We start from the raw sequence: 22454 nt of genomic DNA on the forward strand, positions 1-22454 counted from the left end.
AAAGCTTCGAGTTTGCCTGTTCACAAGAGCAAGCGCACAGCTCTTTGTTTGGGATCATAGACTGTCTATCCACAACAGATACTTGTGGCTGTGTAGGAAGCCTGAACTGAGCCAAGCTGAGGACTTCATTCCTCCAGTGATGGTATGTGGCCAGTAAGTGCCTAGCATTTAGCCATCCACAGGGAAACAGTAGTTCAGGTTAGTTTGCCCAGTCAGATTTTTATCAGAATCCATCTTGCCTATCACCTGTCAGCTTTGCTCAGGGGCTCTTCCAGTTCCTGTGTGATTACCTGAGAAAAATTTTATGGAAATCCTTTCTGGTCTTCCAGTCTTGGTAGCTTTCAAAGTCAGGTACCATGTCCTGGTTTCTTTGCCTTCCTTTGAGGGAGTTTTTCCTGAGAGAAGCTTTGGACTTTACTGTTTTCACCTTCAGCCAATTTGTTGTCATGCCCTAACAGGCACCTACAAAAAGAAGCTAAGGGTCTCTTTTGGGTATTTCCTTCATAGGTAAAGCTCTTGATGGTTCGTATATACTCGTATGAACAAAACCATGTTTGTTTCCTTGTGCCTGGGCGACCTCCCCATGCATAATTAAGCTGAGAATTGCAAGGTTCAAGCTACTTTTTTTGAACCTTAACAGTGTCTTTGAGCCTCAGGGAAAAGAGAAGCACCCAGAGCAAAACTGGCAGAGTTATTCCAAGTTCTCTGCTCGGTGCATTTGCTGTACAACTAGCCAGCAAGCTCACAATTCAGTGAAAACTGTTGTCATGCAACAAGTCTTCCAATCTCTTGCTACGTTTGGCTGTTTTCTAGTCATATGATAATTCTTACAGCTGGAGAGGGAATGGACTAGTCTCACTATGGATGACTTCCATTTAGTCCACATCTTCCCTGAAGCTGAGTGTCCAAAACTGGATGTTGTGTTGCAGCTGGGGCATTTTCAAAGCAGAAAGTTGCTCTGTGTTCTGTAGCCTATACCCATTTTGTGCATCCCACTATGATGACTGAGTTTTCTTTGACATGTTGATAGAGATTTGTGTTCAGTTCATGATTTACTATGTTTGTTAGAACAACCCATTAGTTTTTGAGCTTGTCATTTTAGAAATTATTGTTTCTGGCTTTATGTGGTACTTTATTCTAGCCTATGCTAAGCTGCATCCTGGTTTTCCCCATCCATTTCCCAGTTTAGTAGGAAATCTTGAATACTGTCTTCTAGCATGTTCTTGTTTCTCCCAGGCTGGCATCATCTGAAAACTTAAGTACACTACCTGTTCCATTATCTAAATAATTAATAAAATACTGAAAGTTTCTGTGTCCTGAACAGATGTTGCAGAAAGTAATTCGTTAGATTTCTACTTTTTGAAAGTAAATAACCAATAACTGTTCCAGTAAGGGGTTTCATCCATTTTGTAGGAGTTCCCCAGATTTTTTATGGAAAACACTTGGTAGCATTGGGTGTTTTTATCACTAACAGTCTGGAGATGTAGAAAAAGTCTGCTTCTCATGTTCAGGAACATTTAGAATACTCTCACAGGGAAGACCTCCTTTTCAGCCAGCTGAGGTCTAGAAATGGTCCAGAACTTGATGACATTGCTCTCTCAAGACCTGATCTTTCTGTCTTGTGTGCTTCTGACTACTCAGTCAGATGGCTGATTTATAAAGGCTGTTGAAATAGATCACATATTTTCTTGGATTGTCAGCAGGCCTCTTCCTTAAACTACTGAGGACTGTGCCAAAAAACCTCAGCTGATGATCTCAGTTTGCGTCCAAAGCATGCCAATGTCTGAACCTCGCGAGGAAACTGAACTGTATAACCTGCTCACGTTAATCACACGTTGTACAGTGACTTGGCTCTCAGATCAGATGCTGCATTTGAGGTAGCAGTGCTTCAGACTGGCTGGCACTTCTCACTTTTCCTGGTGGCCACAGTGGAATCCCTTGAGTTATATTTGAACAGAGAAGAAGCGTCTGCTGTACAGTAGTGAAGGCCATCAAAATAGATCCTGACACCTGCTCTTCATCCTCGTATTGAAGTTTTCACTTTGAGGATTGTGGCCACTGAGTTACTGATGCACTTTCGTGATAGCTTTGAGGAATCATAAGACATATGTGTGTATCTCTAATAGGATACCTATTGCTGGCATGCAGATGAACTGTGGATTACTGAAAGGTAAACTTACGATTTTAAACCTCTCTTGGAGAAGAAAAGGATGGTAAAGCAAGTCCCTTGGGTAAACTACACAAATGCAAGTTACTGTTTGGTTTTTTTCAGCAGTTTGCTGTCATTTTACTGAATCACCTGGGTGTTTTTCCTTATATTGTGGCAGTTATTTTTTATAGTAAAGTAAGCAAAGGTTTCCTGCCTGCCACCAGGAGTCAGTTTGTATCAAGATAAAGGGCTAGCACACCCACTGCAGCAGCTGATTTGCTGAGACTTCAATTCATGTTCACTTGCATGAGATGTGAAACATTCTTTATTGTCCATGTTCAGAAGACTACTGTGACTTTTATGTCTTTTATTAGTAGCTGAAGAAAAGATTTGCCTTTATTATTCTCTTCTGGGTTTAGCCCCCTTGAAAACTGGTGCTTGCATTTTATCAGATTTTTTTACTCTTTGTTTCTGGCAGCAAGCACAGTCCTGGAAGAATTGTTATGTGATTAAACTCAGCCATTTCTCTGCTGGAATTGTTAGAGCCGTATCTGTGTTAAGCTGTAATATGCCTTAGTGGAGCAGGGGGACAGTATGTTTGTGCTCATGGGCAGGAAACAGCTTTTTTGCAAAAAACAGGGGTTTAAGATAGTATCATATTTATCTCCCTTTTCTTTTAATTAAGATAGCTTTTAATAGTTTTTAGCTGCCAGAGTTTTGCATTTTATCTATTTATAATTTGCTCTTTACTTATCTTTGTGTTATTGCTGAAGACTGCTGATCCCCAGAATACATCTCATCAAGAGCACATAGTCAGCCCCATCACAGTAGGTGGTAGACTCAGTGCTAACAGCTGTGTTCTAACGGGTTCCTGTCTGAGCGCATGTGAAGGAGGTAATATCAGTGTTCTGAGCAGTCTGCCCTGCTGCACAGAAGTGTAGGAGTTTGAGTGCATCCTGCAAGATTACATAGAAAGTACCGGAGGGGTTGCACGTTTATGTAGTCTCGTTCTGTTTCAGCGCTGGATCAAACAAGCCCTGGAAGAGGGGATGACTCAGACCTCACCAGCTCCGCAAGAGAACAGAACCCAGTGTCTATACCAAAGTAACGAGAACAGCAGTTCTTCCAGCATCTGCAAAGATGACACAGGTAAGTGCTCAGCACCATCAGGGCAGCGTGGGCGCTTGAGTGAAACTGGGAAACTGCTGAATAACAAGGGCAGCTGTACAGGATGACATTTTAATGTGTACTGCTGCTTGATGGCACAGCTTTATGGCAGGTGGGAATGTTACTTTGCCATTCATTCAAATTTCCGCAGACCCATTCTAGCTTGAGAATGTGTAAAGTTTCTCAGTATTTTCCTGTGAAAAGATCATCACTTTATCTTGCATCATCAACCTTAGTGCTGTGTGATCATTTGTCCAATGCAGGGTGGAGGGGAAGGGTGCAATATCATCTCTTTTCAGCAGGATGCTGTTAGATGGACAACTAAATATCTACTGACTATAGGAAGATATAGCAAAGTCTCACAGGCATGTATGTAATAAGCGAAGGATTAAGTAAGTCTCAAAGATGGAGAAGCTAAAATCTATGAGTAAAGAAGCAGAATGGTTAAATATTGTGTCTGAATCTTTCTACAGAGAAAGAGGGTGAAGATCTGCCCAGTCAGGGATCAGTTTTCCAGGGGTGACAGATGGGAAGCTAGACAACACACAGATAATACAGAACTGATTATTGAAAAGTTAGACGAATAGGAAATTAACAGAATGCCAGAACCAATAAATGCACGTCTCCAAGCAAGACCCGAAGAAGCAAACAACTGAACTGCAGAATTTACTGAATACTTTTTTTTCTTTTTTAAAACTGAGCATCAAAAAAAGATACTATTTTGAATAGGGGTAGGCCTGAGGGAAAGGCATTAATCCTTTGTGGGAGCGAAATGTGTTTGGGCTATATTGATGTAGCCTATAGGGAAGTATGAGGTTCAGGTAATGATAACTGAGCTGCTTGTGATTTGTTCATAGCACAGTGACAATGACATGTCCTCTGACCCCTCTCCTCCACTCCCCTCTCCTCTTTTTATGCCTTCCTGTCTTCCCTGGCTCCCTTTTGTGCTTACTTCTAGTTGAAATATTTCCTTTCCTTGTTCACTGTATGTTCCTGATTATGTATTGTTCTGTTATCAGTATCTAGACATGCCTCAAGAGCGGTATAGAAGTACTTCAGAGGTACTTCATTTTTAGGAATCTTTCGTAGTCACGTTGGACATTTTTGGGCTCCATTTGGGCTGGGAGTAGGGGGAAGGAGACAGCGTGTCATTTGCACATGGTTAAGGTTAATGGTTCAGTCCTGTCCTCAGCTCAGTTTGTTTTTTAGACTTGCTGAGTCCCCTGAAGAAATGGAAGTCTCGCTACTTGATGGAGCAGAATGTTAAGAAGTTGCTGAGGCCGCTGTCTCCCGTCACCCCTCCACCTCCCATCCCTCTGGTTCCTGGCTCAGTGAGCCCACAGCTGGCTACACCCTGCTCATCACTGCCAGGAGAGGAGGAGAGTCGCAATGGTTATGGCATGATGTTCTCACCAATTCCTTCTCTGGCTGCTAGTCGCTGCAATACTCCACTACAGTTTGAGGTAAATCTGACTGGGGACTGGGAGTGCTAAAAAGAGAGGAACTGGAATATTTGCAGTAGAGGTAGCACTAGGGACACCTTTCTTTTTGAGTATGTGGCTATATTCCTGAGCAGCATCATAGTATCAGACTCAAGAGCACTGCTGTCTTTCTTCTCTACTCCACTTCTGGCCAAATCTCCTGCTCTATTAAATGTCAAACCTTGCTGCAGCCCACCTTCCCCACACTTCATAGCTATCAGTAACATTAGTCTTAATTCTTTTCTCCATTTCTCCACAGTAGCTCCCAAATTTTGCAGGCTTTTCAGTGTTCTTTAGTCATCTTCCCCACTTCAGATCTCTGCCAATGTGGCTTTCAATCCCTGCCTCTTCCAGAGAGTGCAACAGTGCTCCACTTCTCAAAGGCTGTCTGACATCCTCAGCTTCTCTTTCCCTAAACAGCTTTCAGTAACCCCATGTATGGTAGAAATACTTTACATCAGCTTCCACTATATCCTTTGATTTTCCTTTCCCTTGACTGGGTAGACGGAAAATACCTTATACCTTTGATTTCTTGAAGTTTCCTTTTGCAAAAATTTGCAGAAGTGCTGAGCAGTCTGTGTAGGTGGTTTCCCTTGCTCTCAACTCTGTGTGAGAGTTATCAGCATCTATCCAGCTAGGACCTTCCACTTTGTGTTGCTGCTCTGTGCCTGTAAATAGGGGTCATGCTGTTTGCAGTTTTAGTTTTATTTTCTAGTATTGTGTATTTTCATTTTTTTAAAATTGGAATCTTTGGGCCAGCTGCTCACACTCTGCCAGTTAAAACCATTAAAAAAATATTTTGTGCAGTGACAGACTGCTCCGTACTAGGGAGTGTTTTGCAGGAATCCGTCATCTGTTTTGCAACAGCGCAAACAGTCCTTTGTGGTATTTTTAGCTTAGTGTGCTTTTGATTATTTTCTTTGAGAGCCCTTTCTTGTAAGCTGTCTGAGAGGCAGATCTGTAGAGGTTAGCAGGGAAGATTGCAGAGCATTGAGGAGAGACATGAAAGACTGTTTCAAGCACAGAGCTTGATTGGAAACAATCCTTACCTTTGCTGTGGTTGAGATGGCAGATCAGGGCAGTGTTGCCGTGGACCTCCACAGTCTAGTCACTAATTTCCTGTCCCACCTTAGTGTTAGTTATTTCTGTTGCCATGTGTAAGACATGGGAAGCCTGGATTTCACTGGGCATCTATACCTTACTTGCCCCTTTTACCTTTTTTCCCCTTGAAAAGAGTCTAACAGCACAATAGACCATAGGCTTCTTTGTTCAAACTTTTGTATTTCTCTTAATCCAGCTCATTCATAATATTGCTATTTTAATGTCATGACTGTTTCATTTAGTTACCGTCAATTCTAACTTGAGTGAATACATCTCCCCATGTATAAAGCTTTATACTTCAGTCCTATGGCACTGTGGGAAGAGAACAGCAGAAAGGTTCTTCCAGCAGTTCACAAGCTTCCTCAAGCGAGCAGAAGATGTTGCTTGACATCCTGGCTTGCTGGGGAATACATCTTTGAAAGCTGTGGCTTTTAAGAAACTTCCTTCATGATTAATTTCCTAGCTGCTCTGTGAAGAGCATGTATCATAAGCTTCTGAAGCTCTGGTTGGCTGGGTTTTTACAGACTGAGTTTTTTCAGACTCAGTTTTGGGACTTTTTATATTGGAAACAAATTGGAGGATGCTTAGCCTCTCCCATATTCATAGGAGTGACTAGAAGCATGATGACATGCATCTACTTTTTCTGTGGAGTTTGTCAGAAGCTTTTTTATCTAAGAAGTTTCTGAGATTCCTCAGTTTTCTGAGTGTTTCTGCTTTGCAGAGGGCAGTGACTCCTGCCATATTTCTCTGATGACAATGTACCTCTGGGAAACCTTCTTCCTTTCTGATTCTATTTTAGGCCTGCTCAGTAGCATGGAAAGGAGAGTGCTTGGGAAGGAGGCCTTAACCACACCATCACATGCATACACTGCCTTCCACTGATAGGTGCTCAGATGATACAACATTTCATAAAGCTGTCCTCCTGAATTCTGAATTCTGAAGCTGAATTCACACCTATTCTCTTGACTTTAGCTGGAAAGGTTGCCCACAGTGGATTGAAGGAGACATTTTTGTTTTCTAGTATAATGTCTGTGGAAGTTCACTATAGTGTTTGGGGGATCTTAGTTTACGTTTTGGGCAAAAACAGGCTTTCCATCTCTCCCTTGTTCTTGGACTAAATGCCATAAATTGCTTGCTTTATATTTTGTGGTGCAAAAATCTATCTGACGGCATCAGAAATGCGAAGAATAAGATGTTGCTTTTCTTAACGTTTATGTGCTCTGGTTTGCGTACTAAGTTATAGCATGAAACACAGTAACCCAGTCCTGTCTGTGTCCTTCCAGGAAGCTTTAGAAACCGCTTAACGGACAGACTTGCCATCCAGGCTGGGGCCAGTTACTGGGATAGTCTTTGTTTAGAATAGCCATTGCTAACCTCTGTGTTTGTTTTTTAATTGATTTTATTTTGTTTCTTGACTTTTTAAGTAGATGAATAACATGATGCTTTTCCTTCCTCTAGAACGTGTCCTCCCCTGAGAGTTCCCCTGCGCATAGGCCTGAGTCCATGTCACCTGAGGTAGTTATCACACAGTCTCAATTGCATTTGAGACTGGAAGTGTGCGTGCTTGTGTGTGCATTTGAGGCCATGGTGGGAGGGGAGGGATGAGAAGTCCAGAAGCAAGTGGGAAAAAGGGTGGAGCATTAGTCACAATAAGGCTTAGGAGAGTTTTCAGGGTTGTCACAAGAGAGCAAACAGCTTTAAGACTGGAATTTGTTATTCACTTGTTGACACTGGTGGGAAACAGGCAATGTGAAGACTTGGTACGTCTCAGCTACTGAGGTGAAGGCAAGAGGTCTGGGGACCCTGGAAATACCATAAGCAACTTCAGCCCCAGCCCAGCAGATAAGTGGTGTGTGATATTTACTCAGTAGCAGCAAAGTGACTACTGGGGAAGAAAAGGGAAAGCATTCACTAGTCGTTTTGACTTACAAGGACACAGTGGTGCACCTGACCTGCTCTCTTCAGTCTTGATTTATCACCTGTTCACTTGCAGACTTAAAATCATAGAATCAAAGAATGGTTTAGGTTGGAAAAGACCTTTAAGATCAAGTCCAACCATCAACCCAACACCACCATGCCTGCTAAACCATGTCCTGAAGTGCCACATCTATGCATTTTTTTTAACACCTCCAGGGATGGTGACTCCACCACTTCCCTGGGCAGTCTGTTCCAATGCCTGACAACCCTTTCAGTAAAGAAATTTTTTCTAATATCCAGTCTAAGCCTCCCCTGGCACAACTTGAGGCCATTTCCTCTTGTTCTATCACTTGTTACTTGGGAGAAGAGACTGACCCCCACCTTGCTACAACCTCCTTCAGGCAGTTGTAGAGAGCGATAAGGTCTCCCCTCAGCCTCCTTTTCTCCAGACTAAACCACCCCAGTTCCCTCAGCCGTTCCTCATAAGACTTGTGCTCCAGGCCCCTCACCAACTCGGTTGCCCTTCTCTGGACACGCTCCAGCACCTCCATGTCTTTCCTGGAGTGAGGGGCCCAAAACTGAACACAGAACTCGAGGTGTGGTCTCAACAGTGCCGAGTACAGGGGAACAATCACTTCCCTGCTCCTGCTGGCCACACTATTTCTGATACAGGCCAGGATGCCGTTGGCCACCTGGGCACACTGCTGGCTCATATTCAGCCAGCTGTCAACCAGCACCCTCAGCTGTCAACCAGCACCCCCAGATGTTGAGGAGATGACAGAAAGTAGTATTTTGTTTACCTACTGGCCTGTTGTAAAATATAAGGTGAAGTACCTTGCTCAGAGACTGTTTCATAGTAGAAAATACGCACTCATCTCCAATGTGGCAGATTACTTGGAGCTGTAATACAGCAGAGGAAACATTCTCAGCAGCAGCAGTAGGGCAGAGCTGGTGCCTGGTGGTGCTGTGTTTTTCCCTAAGCACTGTAGTCCTGCAAAGAGGATGAAATCTTGTCAGTTATGCTCATTGTCTGAGATCCTGACATTAACATGGTGAAGGAGATGATAATGCTGTTGCCCTGGAAGCTTTTTGGCACTTCAAGTAGATAAATGGATATACCGTTGTGTCAGTGCCTAGTGCTCCAGAAACTGTGACAGCACAAAGATGATGCCGTTATGGTTTTGTTAGAGAATGTAAAATGTAGAAATGCTGCATAAATTAAAGGAATGTAGTATTGTTAGAGATTTCCAAAGCTCACAATAAGTGAAAACAAATGGCTAGGAGGTCCTGGGCATTTTATTGTTAGGAAGTTAGTAGTGGCTGACTTGGGACAGTCAAGAACTTGGCTAATAAAACAGTAAATGGACAGCATATCTTTTCTATCTAAAAGGACAGCAGATCTTTTCTGTTCTCTCCTCATAATGAACCTAGCTAGTACTGTGTGTTAACATCAACTTTGGGACATAGAGGCAATTGAAAATGCTTGGTTTTCTTCCTTGACTGTGTGGGGATAGTGCTGAGCCTTATCCTCTTGCTGCAGCAAGACTGCTAAAGGGGAAAGGGCATCTCGTACTGGACAGCTAAACTGATTATTATTTAGTCTTGGTCATTCCCCTGTAGAATGAGCAAAACAGTGCAGGAAAGGACCAAAAGGGTAATGAGAAAGGAACTGGAAAGCAGTAAGCTAGCGTTGTACAGAGTACTTTCTGACTTAAGTTTCTCTCCCTACCCTTGCCTGACTGTTTTCCTGACTTCCCACCCCCCTCCTATATCCTTCTCGGATTTTCCAGCTCTGCCTTCGATCCGACCTGGATTTGAAGGGTGGGTACCTGGATTCCAGTGCAAACACCTGCCCAGAACGGCCATCGCTGCTCAGCTTTGGATCCTCTGATCTGGCTCCACAACCCTCCATAAACTCTACTTCAGAGATGAACTTCCCAGGGAAAAGTGGGGAAGCACAGATGCTGCTACGAAGCTCTGATCAGGCTTTTCGGACAGAGTTTAATTTAATGTATGCCTTCTCCCCATTGAACGCTATGCCACGTGTAGATGGGTTGTTGCGGGGATCTGCTCCTTTGGGAGAGAGGAAGCCAATGAATTCGGAAGCAGGATGCTGCAGCTCTCCTGCTGAAGGATATTTCAGCAGACATGAGTCAGGGCTGCTTAAAGAGACAGTGCATGGATCCATGTCTCCCTGCAGCGAGAGGGCTTGTGAAGGCGTCAGATCTGCTCCCCAGAATCCACCACAAAGGAAGAAGGCAAGTATTCTTGTAAAAGAAACTCTTAGATTGCAGGAACCTGAATGGGAACAGTAAGCACCATGGGAAAGACTTAACAGGGAGAACGAAGAAGGCAGAATACAACTAAAATACAGTCTGGGCAAGTAATCCAGGCATACAGTGCCTGGATGAGAACAGTCTAAAAGTTGTTAAAAGAGAGTGAGCTACCCTTTAGGCAAGATTTTGATGTGAGAGGTGGAAGAAAAAGACCACGATGAAAATACCCCTTCTGGGAGCACAGAAAGGAAAGCATGTTACTAGCAGCTTTCATAAACAGTTGTTAAACTGAGACAAGACCTAGAGCAATAACACAATGCAGCTGTACTAGTTGGTGGAAATGTTACTTATCAGGATGAAAGAGTTCCTTACTAGGAAAGAGGGTCTAATGTTTCAAAAGAAAACATAGGCTGTTTATTAGAACATATTAGAATGTTTCCATTAATATGGAAACAGAGTAACATTGCAAGAAAAGTAGATGAAGGTTGTTGCTTAAAATTTTAGCTTTTTGAAATGAAAAAACACAGAAATACTGCTTAAAGAAAGCAAATGTGTACTGGTTTCTAATAGCAGACCAGTGACCCTCATGGGACTAAAACTGAGTGAAAGTGACAAGTCAGGCATTGCTATGTTAAAACTGGGTACCCATGGGACAAATAAACATGTGCTGGTGTAAATGTATATCGGTGCCTTTTCCTGTGCTTGGATTTTTTTAATTTTTTTTTTATTGCAGGCGTGGTAACTCAGGTCATTTGTATAAGTGTCCAGCTGGATGGAATATCTTATTTCTATTCCATTTCTAGAGGGTTTTGATTTTTTTTTTTCCCCCTTTGGTTTTCTTTTAAAGTTACACTTATCTTAAAACCTTTGTATGTTGAGTTACTTTTGGAAATATCCTGTTCAATATTTTATCGTCGTAAAGCCTTCTATACAGGCATTGAGTCATAGTTGATAAATTCTTCAGCAGAGCTGCCTTCTGTGAGTCCTTTATGGCTCTGTGCCTCGTAATAACTCTAAGGGGAAAGCACACTGAAAGGTAAGTGCTCAGCTGGAAATTTTTGTGTATTTTTGGTTCTGCTATCCCTGTGTTACGAGACTACATTATCTGGGACCTTTTGGTCTGTGTCTTCGACAAATCTGAGACTGTTTTGCACAAAATACATTCTACCTTTGCCAAAAGTAGTTTGTTCAGGTGGTAGAGCTGGAAGTTTGCAATACCACCATAGCAGGAACCTGCTTTAAGCAGGTTAAAATTCTGTGCAAGGCTTTACCAAGTTTTTGGCGTTAATGTGGCTGAACTAGTACAGATGAACAGGACTCTCTGAAGATACCAGTTCTGTGAAGAAGGCTCTTATTATCTGTTTTGGAGATGTACAGATACTGATACACACTTTATATAATGTCACAAAGCAGAGACAGTGAGTGAAGGGTGTTGAGAGGAGGAGGGTATAGAGGCTTGATGCTTGAATATGCAAGCATATACTGAAGTAATGTGAAATTCCAGGTCGTTAGAGAAGCAAACCAGCTGGGTGTTTCTGCTGAAGTATTGGTCATAAAGAGTAAAATGTGGGTGAGCATGGCAGTCAAGTAGTCCAAATATGTACCACTTAGCTCTTTTTCCAGAGTGCCTGCAGATTCGGGAAGATTTTATAATCCCAGTATACCTTTTAAAGTTTTATCTGCAAACCCAGAGAAATAGATTTTTAAAATGGTGTGTGGGTGTGTTCCTCCCCCTGTCCTAGTCCATTGCGTTCCCTGACTCATGGCTGTATTTTTCTCTCCCAGGTATCTCTACTAGAATACCGCAAGAGGAAACAAGAAGCCAAGGAGGGAGGCGATTCAATGCGATGTACAGGGACTCCTACCCGACAGGGCAGCAGCAGTTCTGTGACTGACACAGATGGCAACAGCCTGCCGGGTTCCGTAGTACGAACCCCATCCTCCCCACAAAGTGGCTTCTCCCCTTCTCATCCCTCCCTGCCTCATGTAGAGGACATCAGCCCACCAGACTCAAGGGGGGCTAGTTCCTCAACATCACTCAGCAAATCCCAGGAGAACATCAGCAGTAGGTGGTGAGTGTTATCCTTCCAAGCAAGCCTGAGATTGCTCCACAGAGAAGGATCATACTCTCTAGGAGGCATTTCCATAACAATATGTGCAGCTGGATGGATTCAGTTGGGTCTCCTGGCATTGTTCTCTTTTTGTAATTGCTAAACAACCATGAAGGATACCAGCAGCCTTCTCAGCCTGCCCTTTAGTTCTTGGTTTAGATATCAAAAATCTGTCTTGAAAGATATGAAGTTAAACAGTTGTCTTTCTCTTCCACCAGTTTACTTTTAAGGTCTCAGGTCTGATGGTCTTGCTCTTGCGATGAAAATTTAATCCAGGTCTTTTCTTGCTGAACCTCCACTCTTTTTGGACACGAGTGATAGTAAGTCAACTCCTATTCAGAAGGAAAGCTAACAGAGCCCTCTGCAACTTTGCATTTGAGAAGCAGGGACAGTGAAACAACTCCAGCTTTCCTAATGTCTTGCACACACAGCTTGAAGAGCAGTTACCAGATTGCAGTCGGTGGCTTGCCAAAGGCATGGAAAAACCACTTTTATCATGTTACCATGAGAAGGTTTGATAAGGAGATAGGCTGGTCTTCAAAAACTTTTGAACCTGATAGTAATGTCTGGTTGTCATGGTTTAACCCCAGCCAGCAACTAAGCACCATGCAGCTGCTCATTCACTCCCCACCCCGCCAGTGGGATGGGGGAGAAAATCGGGAAAAGTAAAAACTCTTGGGTTGAGATAAGAACGGTTTAATAGAACAGAAAAGAAGAAACTAATGATGATAATGATAACGCTAATAAAATGACAATAGTAATAATAAAAGGATTGGAATATACAAATGATGCACAATGCAATTGCTCTCCATCAGACTTCAAGCAGAGATCAATAGAAATCATTTGTCTTGTACCTCTCTGACAGTACTCTGTCTACCAGATGACCTTCTGCCAGATGTTGGGACTGGCCACAGCTGAGGCAGTCAGCTGATGATTAGTTTTATAATCATTACTTTATAATCAAATATTATTCTGTACAAGTGTTGATATCCCATGTCCTTCTTCACCTGTGCCACTTCCTTCTGCCTGTAAAAGGGTGAAAGAAAAATCTTAACCAAATGAAAAAAAAAATAGTTTGGGGTGAGGTGTCACTGTGGCAGCCTTGCTCTAGTACCATGTTTTATATTCTGTGAGCTTCATCTGCTGCTCCTCAGCAGGTGCTCTAGCTCCAGTTTCTCACATGGTTTCATGAGTAAGTATTGTATGGGAATAAAGATCGTATTGTTATGGGACACTGGATATAAAGTTGAAACCATGCTGATACATTTTGAAATGGGATTAAGCAGATTTGCTGCCTTTTAAATTCTGGTTCTTCTGTGTTTTAATGGGCAAGGCTAACAAACGTACAGTCACCTTCTACTTTTAAAAATTGTATTAGAAACTGCATGTTACTGAGTTAAAGTTGTGACCCAATTTCATCTTTAACTCTGAGTGCTTACATTTCAGATACATTTCCAGACATTCACAATAGTATAATATTAGGGACAGAAGAAAATGGTGGGAACTAAAATTACGTGCCTTAATTTTTAGAGTTGTCCAGATTTTTGCTGAATTCTACAATAATTGCCAATAGCTTTCATTTAAAAAAAATTAAGTTTCTGTCTCTTTCAGTTGCCAAGATACAGCCATCACAATGTAAACAGATGTGCTGCTGCCCAGTAAACCCAGCCTTGCAGAAAACTGTCTCCAGCAAAACAATAGCAGCAACGAAGGTGTGAATTCACCCCCTCACCCCATTCACCTCCATGAGGTGTGAACTCTGGCCCCTTCTCCCTTCTGCTTCAGTGAGGGGTGAACTTCAATGTCTGGGCTATACATTTTTTTTAAAAAAAAAAAGCTAATGTAAAGCACAGTTTTCAATATATCTTTAAAACGAAAAAAAAAAATTAAATAGAGAAATCTGTTAATGTGGTGTTAAGCTGCATGCTTACATGGTATGCAGTGCATTTAATATTATACTAAATATTTAAATTCAGGCATTTTTAAGGCGCATGTTCTTCAGTGTCTAGGGTAAAGGCATTGTGAATCCCTGGTCAAGGTGCTACTACCTTATAGGTTAAAACATGTATTTCTGAAAAGATTTGGATGGTCCTGTGCATGGTAGATTGAATATTGACGCAGGGGTCTGGGGTTTGTCTGTGGCTCTGTTTTTCTTCTACAGATTGGCTTTAGGAAAGCCACTTCACCTCTTTTTCACCCTCAGACCAGACACTTGTAATATATAATGGAACAAGATCTAGTACCAATCTTGAGTGGAGAGTTTTCACATTACAAAATAAACAGGACAAAGTAGCATTAATGGGCAAAATAGCCAAGCTAGCTCTGCTCCAGGAATGTTGCATTATCTGACTGTACTGTCTTGACACTGTATTATCATAAAGGTATTGGGTTTGCTTCTTTTTAGTTTGAATAAAAGTAATTATGCAAAATAACTGCATCTAATCTTAAAACAATACCAGGATTTTCAAAATGCTGTTGAATCTCGAAACAATTTTTCTGGGAGAAGGTGTCCTGTAATCAGGTGATCTACTGAACAGGATGTTTATACCATGTTTTTGATAAGAGTAAAGACTTTGTTTTTCTGAGGGCAGTGCTATCATGGTAGCCAGTGACTGGCAGTCTAAAATCCCACAGGAGGTTATTTACATTGCAAAAGGAGTTCAGAAGTTTATTCCTCATCTGTCTAGAGAGCTGGTGGTCTCTGATCCCTCCCTTCTCTGGTAGGGGTTTGCATTTGCACTAACATAATACCAGTGAATTTAAGCAGAGACTTTAAAGAGTGTCTTGTGATTATACCAAGGACCCCACAGCCCCCTTGTGCATTGGTCACATCACTCTCAGCTGCATAATAGCAATCCTCAGCTGTTACTGGGTTTTTGTTGCAGGATGGTCCCAACATCGGTGGAGAGGCTTCGAGAGGGCCGAGGCATACTTGAGAAGGTGCTGCGAAGTGGTGCAAAGGTATCCCAGAGAAATGAATCCTCACCTACCTGTGACAGTGCTGTTGAGAGAGATGCAGGTAGGAAGATGAAACTTTTGAACACTTGGTTGGTGGGAAATGATGGGCTCAGATAACTTTGCAAACTTGTCTATGAAGTTAGTTGTACCTTCATCTTTAACATTATGAATGCCTTATAAGAGCCTTCTGCAAACCATACCTTATTGTTATTCAGATATTGCTTGAGCCTATATCCCTCTTCTGTTAGACCTGGAAGACCTCCAGGTTTCTCCAGGGTTTGGACTCAAGACTACCTGCATCTTGGCTCTGGCAGGGACAACTTCTTTGTCCTTGGACAGATGGGTTAAGCAGCACTGCCTCAATTGCCCCTATGTTCTGGGGATGAAAGTGCTATCATTTAATAATTCTAGTTGGCTGAACATGTGGATAAATGTATTATCACACTAAAATGCAGGTATAGGCTTTAGGCAGTGCTAAGAAATAATTCAGCTTCCAAGCCTTACTTTAGCTCTTTTTGAAATTACTTGATGTCCTGAGTTATGATATTTGTCAGTTTTGTGAAATGCACCTTGTTACTGAGGTGAATTCAGTTCTGTGTTGATGTTCCTTTTCTTCTCTGAGTAAAGCGTTGTCCTCACCAAGTAGCATGCAGTGTCAGTATTTGTAACCTGAGCTGAAATTATACCCCTCTTTTATCCATCTGTGGTCTAAAGATAAGATGTGACTTCCTGAGAGATGGACAGATCACTTTATTGTTGCCTAATTTCTCAGCTGTGAAATGGAGTTATTTTTCTTTTATTTATTTTGCAGTCTCTGTTGAACATGATTGTTTTTCCCTAACAGATAGTGCCATCAGAACCCTGGTCGCACTTGGGACTTAACAGTGATGGATCATCATATTTAAATAATTTAGTCTGTGTGTTGCCATCAGCCCCTACTTCCTCATAGCTGTTGTCAGAGACTCCTGGCTGGTATGATTAGAGCTTCCTGACGATCTGTAGTAGGGATCTGAATCTCTGGATGCCAGAGCCTATTCATGTGGTATTTTAGACATGGAAAGACTAGAGCCTCTAACCCAGGCTATCACAGAGCGCTCTTTGGGTGATTCAGCAGCAACAGCAACTTTTGCCTTTGGGGTATCTCATTTCTGAGCATTTTAGGGCAAGTGTGTATTTACTTCATTTCAAATCAGACTTTTTTTCCCCATTTGCAGTAAGGTGTATTTGAGACCACTTTCTGAAAACTGGCCTCTCATCTGGGGTTTTCCCATTTTTGTACACATAAGCACTCCTCTTATCAATGCTTTTTCTTCATCTAGTCTTGAGGGGGAATCTTCTACCCTATCAAGAAATTCATGGTTTCATGGGACCCCACTGGGAGTCTTTTTCCTGTCTTTCTCATGCCAGTGAAAGTGGCTTTCTTGGTGGTTATTTTTTAGAAAGGTAGGCAAAATCCAGGCTCTTGCAACAGGCCTTTTGCCGACTGTAAACTGTACAGCTCTGGCTCTTCAGTCTCACCCAAGAGTTAGGCTGGAGTTAAGCCTTCATCTGCATCGTTCCATTCTTCTTTCTCGTTACATAAAACCCATCCCACACCAAGTTGTGAACACTTAATGCTGTAGCTGACAAAAGTCTTTTTGTCTCTTTCATCCTAGCGCAGCAAAATATTTTTTTCTCCTTCTGCATACTCTGGCAATTTCTTTGGTAGCTTGTTCAAATTCTTGTTTAGATTCTGTGAGCCACCTTCCCTCCCCCAGTTGCTGGTCTGCTTCTTAGTGAAACAAATGAGTGGCTGAGTCCCTGCCATTCCTGGTATCACCTGTAGGAGTTGTGAAGATAACACGTTTACTTGATGCTGTAACAGATAATAATATGAGGGAAACTAAAAACCCCAAACTCGAGATGGTTTGCTGATGGGGCATGTAGGAATGAAATAGAATTTGTGTGCATGCCACACTTCCGAGAACTGTAGCTGTTCTCAGTTAAAGCTGTCACTTCATATATGCTTTAGGTTGATACAGACCAGTACTGCCAAGAAAAGCAGTTCTTTATGTCCTTCCTTGTGCAGGTATTAAGAAATGGAAGAGGGAAATGTTGGCTTTCTCTTTAAGCTTACATAAAGCAGATTCAGGAAAGTTACAGTTTATTTACCTTTTGTAATTTAGAATCTTTTGATAGTCTTTACCTTGTCAAGGTTTTTTCTGTCAACAGGCACTTCCAGTGAGTTGTGCAGCCCTGCTGGTGTGCCTGGCCTTTTAAGAAACAATTTCTTACAGAATTCTTTAGATTTCTTCTGCTTCTCGCACTCAACTTCTGTTAATCACAATGATCTCCTGGATTGAACAGTTAGTCTCTTCTATACATGACTGCTTAACAAAACATGCCTCGAACTTCCAAGTTTTGCCTTTCTGCAGTGCAGTACTCAGAATGTCACTTAGAGCAAACAGCTACTTGATGCATCAGATGTCATTTCAGAAAACAGAAGGTGGCACAGGACATGTGCTGGAAGCTTCACGCCCTGGTCTCTGTGCAGGTCCTGTGCCCTGAGGAAAAAAGCTTCTGAGCCTTAACAGCAGACACGACACCTCTATCCAGATACGTGTTTAGCTAAGCCAGCATCTGTGATGTAGCACAGAGAGGACAGCCACGGCAAAGCCATGGCCACTGCTGACACTGATGCTTGTGCCAGTGCATCTGGTGCAAAGCCAGACCTGTCTGGCAGAAGTATAGAGCAGACTAAGGCAGCATGTCCTGTTTCATGACTGAGACACGTCTGTCATAAATTTGATACTAATACCAACCCTGTTTCACCAAGGTGTTTCAAACGCGGCTGCTGAGAATCCCTGAGATGCTGCAGATAAACAGTTCTGTCTCATTAGACTGCAACATAACTGGTGTGAAATCTTCTAGTCCCAGTTTCACTCCCTCCTAAAGAAAGCATGAATGCCAGCTGAACCCCATGGTTACAGTAGTAGCAACTGAAAAACACACATGGCAAGTGGCTGGGTCATTTGCAGTTGAGTACTTCTTGCCTACCCCAGTTCAGGTTCAGTTAATTGGTAAGACAAGAAGCTCTCTCTCATCCTCTAAGATACAGGTGCTAGAAAGACTTGCTCTGTCGAGAAGCAGCTTATTCCTCTTGATCTTTCACATAATTAAGGTGGATCAGTGTGTACTGTGCTGCTGGTACCCTTCAAATCTCAAAGTATTTTCATCATCTTGGCCTGTTTCAAAAATGGGCATTTCTGAGGTCTAAGAGTAACTCCATTTGGAGCAGCTCAATTGACTTGTAAAGCGCAATCCTCAAAACGGCAGCAGGGGTGCCGTCAGCCTTGGCAGCACAGGACCTCAGTCTTTGGCAGTGTCTGGATCTGCCTTTGAGGAAAACCTGCAGCAGGATCCTGCTGACAACCATCTAAGAAGGGACAATTTTATCTCCCCAGCTGTAACTGTAGCCAGCGTGAATTCCTGTGACCAATGCTGAGTGGAGAATTGCTGAGTCCTTAGAAACTGTCTTCCGTCTCTCATATTCTTCTGAAGAGCCAAGGGACCCCACGCTGCATCTGGGTGCTGTCACCAGATGTGGCCGTTCAGATAGGCTGGTCCAAGGCAGGTGAGCTTTGTGCTAAACCAGAGAGCTGGTGTAAGGGAAGCAGCAGTTCCTAATGTGTATGGCTAGTTTATACATGTTAAGGTTTTCCTGTTGCCTCTTGCTAAGGTTCTTCAGCTTCTGAAATGCTGATGGCTGGAGAAGCCGCTCTCTTCTCAGCTGTAGCTGGATGTAGAACAAGACGGCTGGGGCGTGTGTGAGTGTCACTTGAGAGGGAGCTGCTGTGGCCTCAGCCCAGAGGGTGAGGTTTAACGTCTTGCCTGTATGTTGCAGACACAGCAGGAGATGACACTCCAGAAGCCCACAAAGGACCAGGACCAGCAGTTTACAGTCCTTCTCGATACAGCTACCAGGTAAATTCTTTTGTATATTATCTGCCCATTCTGAAATAAAGCTTTTAATAGGATTAGGGGGGAAGCTGGGTTTGGCTGCCAATTGTTCCCAATCCTGCTACACTAAGCACCTTTGGCATGAGAAGGAGGTAGGAAATAGGGAAGTCAGTCTGACATGCCTTTTCTTTCCCCCCCTCCACCGACTTGTTCAGCTCCTGCAGTCTGACAGTCCCCAGCCAGAATCGCAGACCCTTCTCCAGCAGAGTTCCTCCCCCTACAGAGGACACCTTACTCCATCTCCTGGATACAGCTATCGAGCAGCAGCACAGAGGACAGGACATAGCCTCTCTCATGGTTCCTCGGAAACATCCTTCTCCTCCACCTCGTACTCCAGCCCTGCCCACTCGGTCTCCACAGACTCCTCTGCCCTGTTTGCAGGGAATTCGGGGTATTACAGCAGCCAGCAGCACTCTGGCAGCGGCAGCGGCAGCCTCCTGAAGAAGAGCTGCCCTGCTGCTGCCAGCCCAGCACAGCAGACAGCTGTGGACTCTCTTTCCTCTGAGTCGGGCTCCCAGCCCTGCACAGGTGCGTCGGGCTCCACCTCCGCTCCCCAAAGTGCTAGGTCACTACAGTCAGACTTGCGGACTATCAGTCTACCGAATTCTGGTCAGTCTGTTCTCTACCAGGGCTCCCGGGGGGCAGTGATTTCTAATGCACAACACTATCCACACCGTGGGGGAAGCAGTGTCCATCAGTACAGACTTCAGCAGCTTCAAGGTTCTGGAGTAAAGACTCAAACAGGACTTTCCTAGGGCTGCCTGGTCTCCAGGAGGACAAAACTGCCCATAGCTTCTTCCAGTCACCTCTGGAAGTGGCTCCTGGGCCAGTGTTGGGAGCTTGCACCCGATGCTGGGGTGCCAGGGGTCAGAGGCTGAGGTCTGAAACGCACGGGTGAGATTTGTGAGCAGTATTGGCCTCTGGCCTTGTAGGAGAACGCAGATTTCTCTGAGGCAGAGACTGTAGCAAAGCTGTTCCCTGATGCGTGGGTACATTGCAAAAAAAAAAAAAAAAAAAAAAAACCAACAAAAAAAAAAACCACAAAAAAACAAACAAACAGAAAAAACCAACAAAAAAAGCGCAAATGGTTCAAGTGCAATGACTGTGGTGCAGCCTCTGTCTCTTGTCCGTGCCCATGGCCATAGTCACTCATGCAGTACGGACATCTTTTTGAATATGAAAGCAGTTTAAAGAAAACATTGGGGGAAGTTGAACTCCAATCCCAAAGCTCTCTTTATAGGTCAGGTTCTCAGTGCGTTCTGGGGAGGACTTTAATCCGTTACGATCATTCCAGTCACAAGCAGATGAGTGCACACGGCTGCCTTTGGGCCTGGGTCATGACTGCCGTGGTCGGAGCTTTTTCCAGGACAGCAGAGTCTCCGCAAATGTGAACTAGCACAGGGAGGGGGTTGGAGTGTGTGTGCCTGACGCTGCAAAGGATCTGGGATGCACTGTCGCGTGCTGCTCTGACGGGGCGCGATCACCGCGTCCGTCGCAGGTCTGTGAACGGGAGCATTGCTGGGGCGGTGCTGCCACATGCCACCGTGCCCGGGGAGGGGGTCTCTGGCTGCCGGTGCGCAGACACGCTGGGGGGTGACCGGGGGGCCTGGTAAGTAAAGTGACGCTGCGGCGTGCGGGGGGGCTGCGGAGAGGCGGTGGTTAGGTGTTCGGTGGGGACCCCGGTCTGTGCCGAGCCAGAGGTCAGTGCGGGCTGTCTTGTCTTTGCAGCCGCTGTGTCGGCTGTTAAGAAGAAAATTAACTCTATCCCAGCTGAAACCAGGACACACCGTCACCCACCAAGCGTGGCAGCAGAGCCAGCCCAGACACAGTGCGCTGTCTGTTCAATTCCATACGATTGCCAGCTTCTTTCTCACTTGTTTACTGTAATATCGGGCGTGTTTTTATTTATCTAATTTTATATTCAGTTATAACCATAGTAGGTTAGCTAATATACGACAGGTGTCATCCCTGGTGCTGCAGTGGAACTTCTCCTTTCTCTTGGATAACATAATGCTGTGAGTCTGTCTCCCCTGTCTTTTCAGATGCACAGTCTTCTTCCTTTTTTTAGGACTGTTACAGGTTTCTCTAATTCACAATTGAAATCAGGTGTTTGTTCAACCTAGGGGAGACTTTTAAAATATTGAAACAAAGAGTAATTTTCTCACACTGTCTGGCTGTGAGCGTGTTGGGATGGAACTTGTCACCCCGCAGTTGGGTGTCTGTATACTGTATAAAATAGGTGTAAACTTCACTCGGCTTAGCCCTGGGGGTGCAGACCTCCCCTTTCGTGCTCTGAACAGCACGGGGCAGGCGGGCTCTGCCCTGCCGGGTGGCGGGAGGGGGCCGGGGGGGGCTCTGCCTAGAGGCTCCGGCACCTTTGGGCGCAGCAGGGGGGCTGGAGGGAGGGACCCTGGAAAGCTCTTGGAAAGGTGGGGGCTGTAGCTTCTTACTCTAGTGGAGTTTTTACACCATGCTGTAACATTTGAACTTTCACAAGAGATGTAATAATTTTGATAATAAAAATACTTAACTTGAAAACCAGTATATTTGAAAGTTTCTTTCTGTTTCCTTACCACCTTGAGCGCTGGTGCCCAGGCTGTGGGGCAAGGCGGGGTGCACGCTGGGGTCTCTTCCCTGGCCCCGCAGGGTAAATGAAACCTTGCAGGAGCGGCCCTGCAGACCTCCCTTTTGTCAGCATTTCGGGTGAAGCCAGGGGCTGCTCTGGGAGCTACCATTCCTGAGGAAAGGGAAATTCCCCGAGCTTCCCGGCTGGGGTTGTGAGATTGTGGCTGCGCTGCTGCTCTTCTTGCTCAAGTTCATTTGGGGAGGAGATGGGGTGGAGGATGTCCCCTGCACTACTGCACCTGCTTCAAAACCTGCTTTCTGGTGCGTGGGGTTTTTAGTTCTCATACTGCTTGTCTTTTCCTTAGGAAGCCCGAGATGGGCTGAGCCTGGAGTGGGGCCCGCCAGGTGTGCCTCCAAGTGCCAATCCTCAAACCTGGCACGTCCAAGGTGCCCATTGTCTCCAGTGTTCGACCGCCCTCACCGTGAAAACATTCACCCTGACACCTTGTGGGATGGTGTCTGTTGTGGCTCGTCCTGTCCCTACACGTCCCCCAGAAGAGTCTGGCTGCGTCTCCCTACGCCTTCCCCCAAAGCAGCTGCAGGCAGCAATGAACTCTTCCCCTTCCTTCCCAGACGCTGACCAAGCCCAACCCTCGGCCTCTGTGCCCTGTGCCTGCACCAGGCTCGCCTGGGCTGTGAGTCCTGTACTGGATGCCAGAGCTGGCCAAAG

The 22454-nt window shown here is 44.3% G+C and overlaps 1 protein-coding gene across 6 annotated transcripts in view; it reads left to right on the forward strand.

Annotated features, from left to right (window-relative positions):
- Positions 1-21700, forward strand: part of SETD5 (SET domain containing 5) — a 70307-nt gene extending 48607 nt beyond the window's left edge. For 5 of the 6 annotated variants that reach the window (XM_030043306.2, XM_041118629.1, XM_030043309.1 and 2 more), the window contains 8 exons: positions 3169-3298; positions 4526-4779; positions 7357-7413; positions 9606-10073; positions 11877-12163; positions 15088-15221; positions 19044-19123; positions 19315-21700. In XM_030043306.2, coding sequence (XP_029899166.1) covers positions 3169-3298; positions 4526-4779; positions 7357-7413; positions 9606-10073; positions 11877-12163; positions 15088-15221; positions 19044-19123; positions 19315-19914 — 2010 coding nt within the window. In that variant the 3' untranslated portion in view covers positions 19915-21700. Of the gene's footprint in view, positions 1-3168; positions 3299-4525; positions 4780-7356; positions 7414-9605; positions 10074-11876; positions 12164-13813; positions 13915-15087; positions 15222-19043; positions 19124-19314 lie in introns of those variants that run through there. The other variant, XR_005930932.1, reaches the window with a different exon arrangement.
- Positions 21701-22454: the final 754 nt, after the last annotated feature.

The sequence above is a fragment of the Aquila chrysaetos genome, chromosome 20 (assembly GCF_900496995.4).
Source record: "Aquila chrysaetos chrysaetos chromosome 20, bAquChr1.4, whole genome shotgun sequence".
In the NCBI taxonomy this organism is placed as follows: Eukaryota; Metazoa; Chordata; class Aves; order Accipitriformes; family Accipitridae; genus Aquila; species Aquila chrysaetos.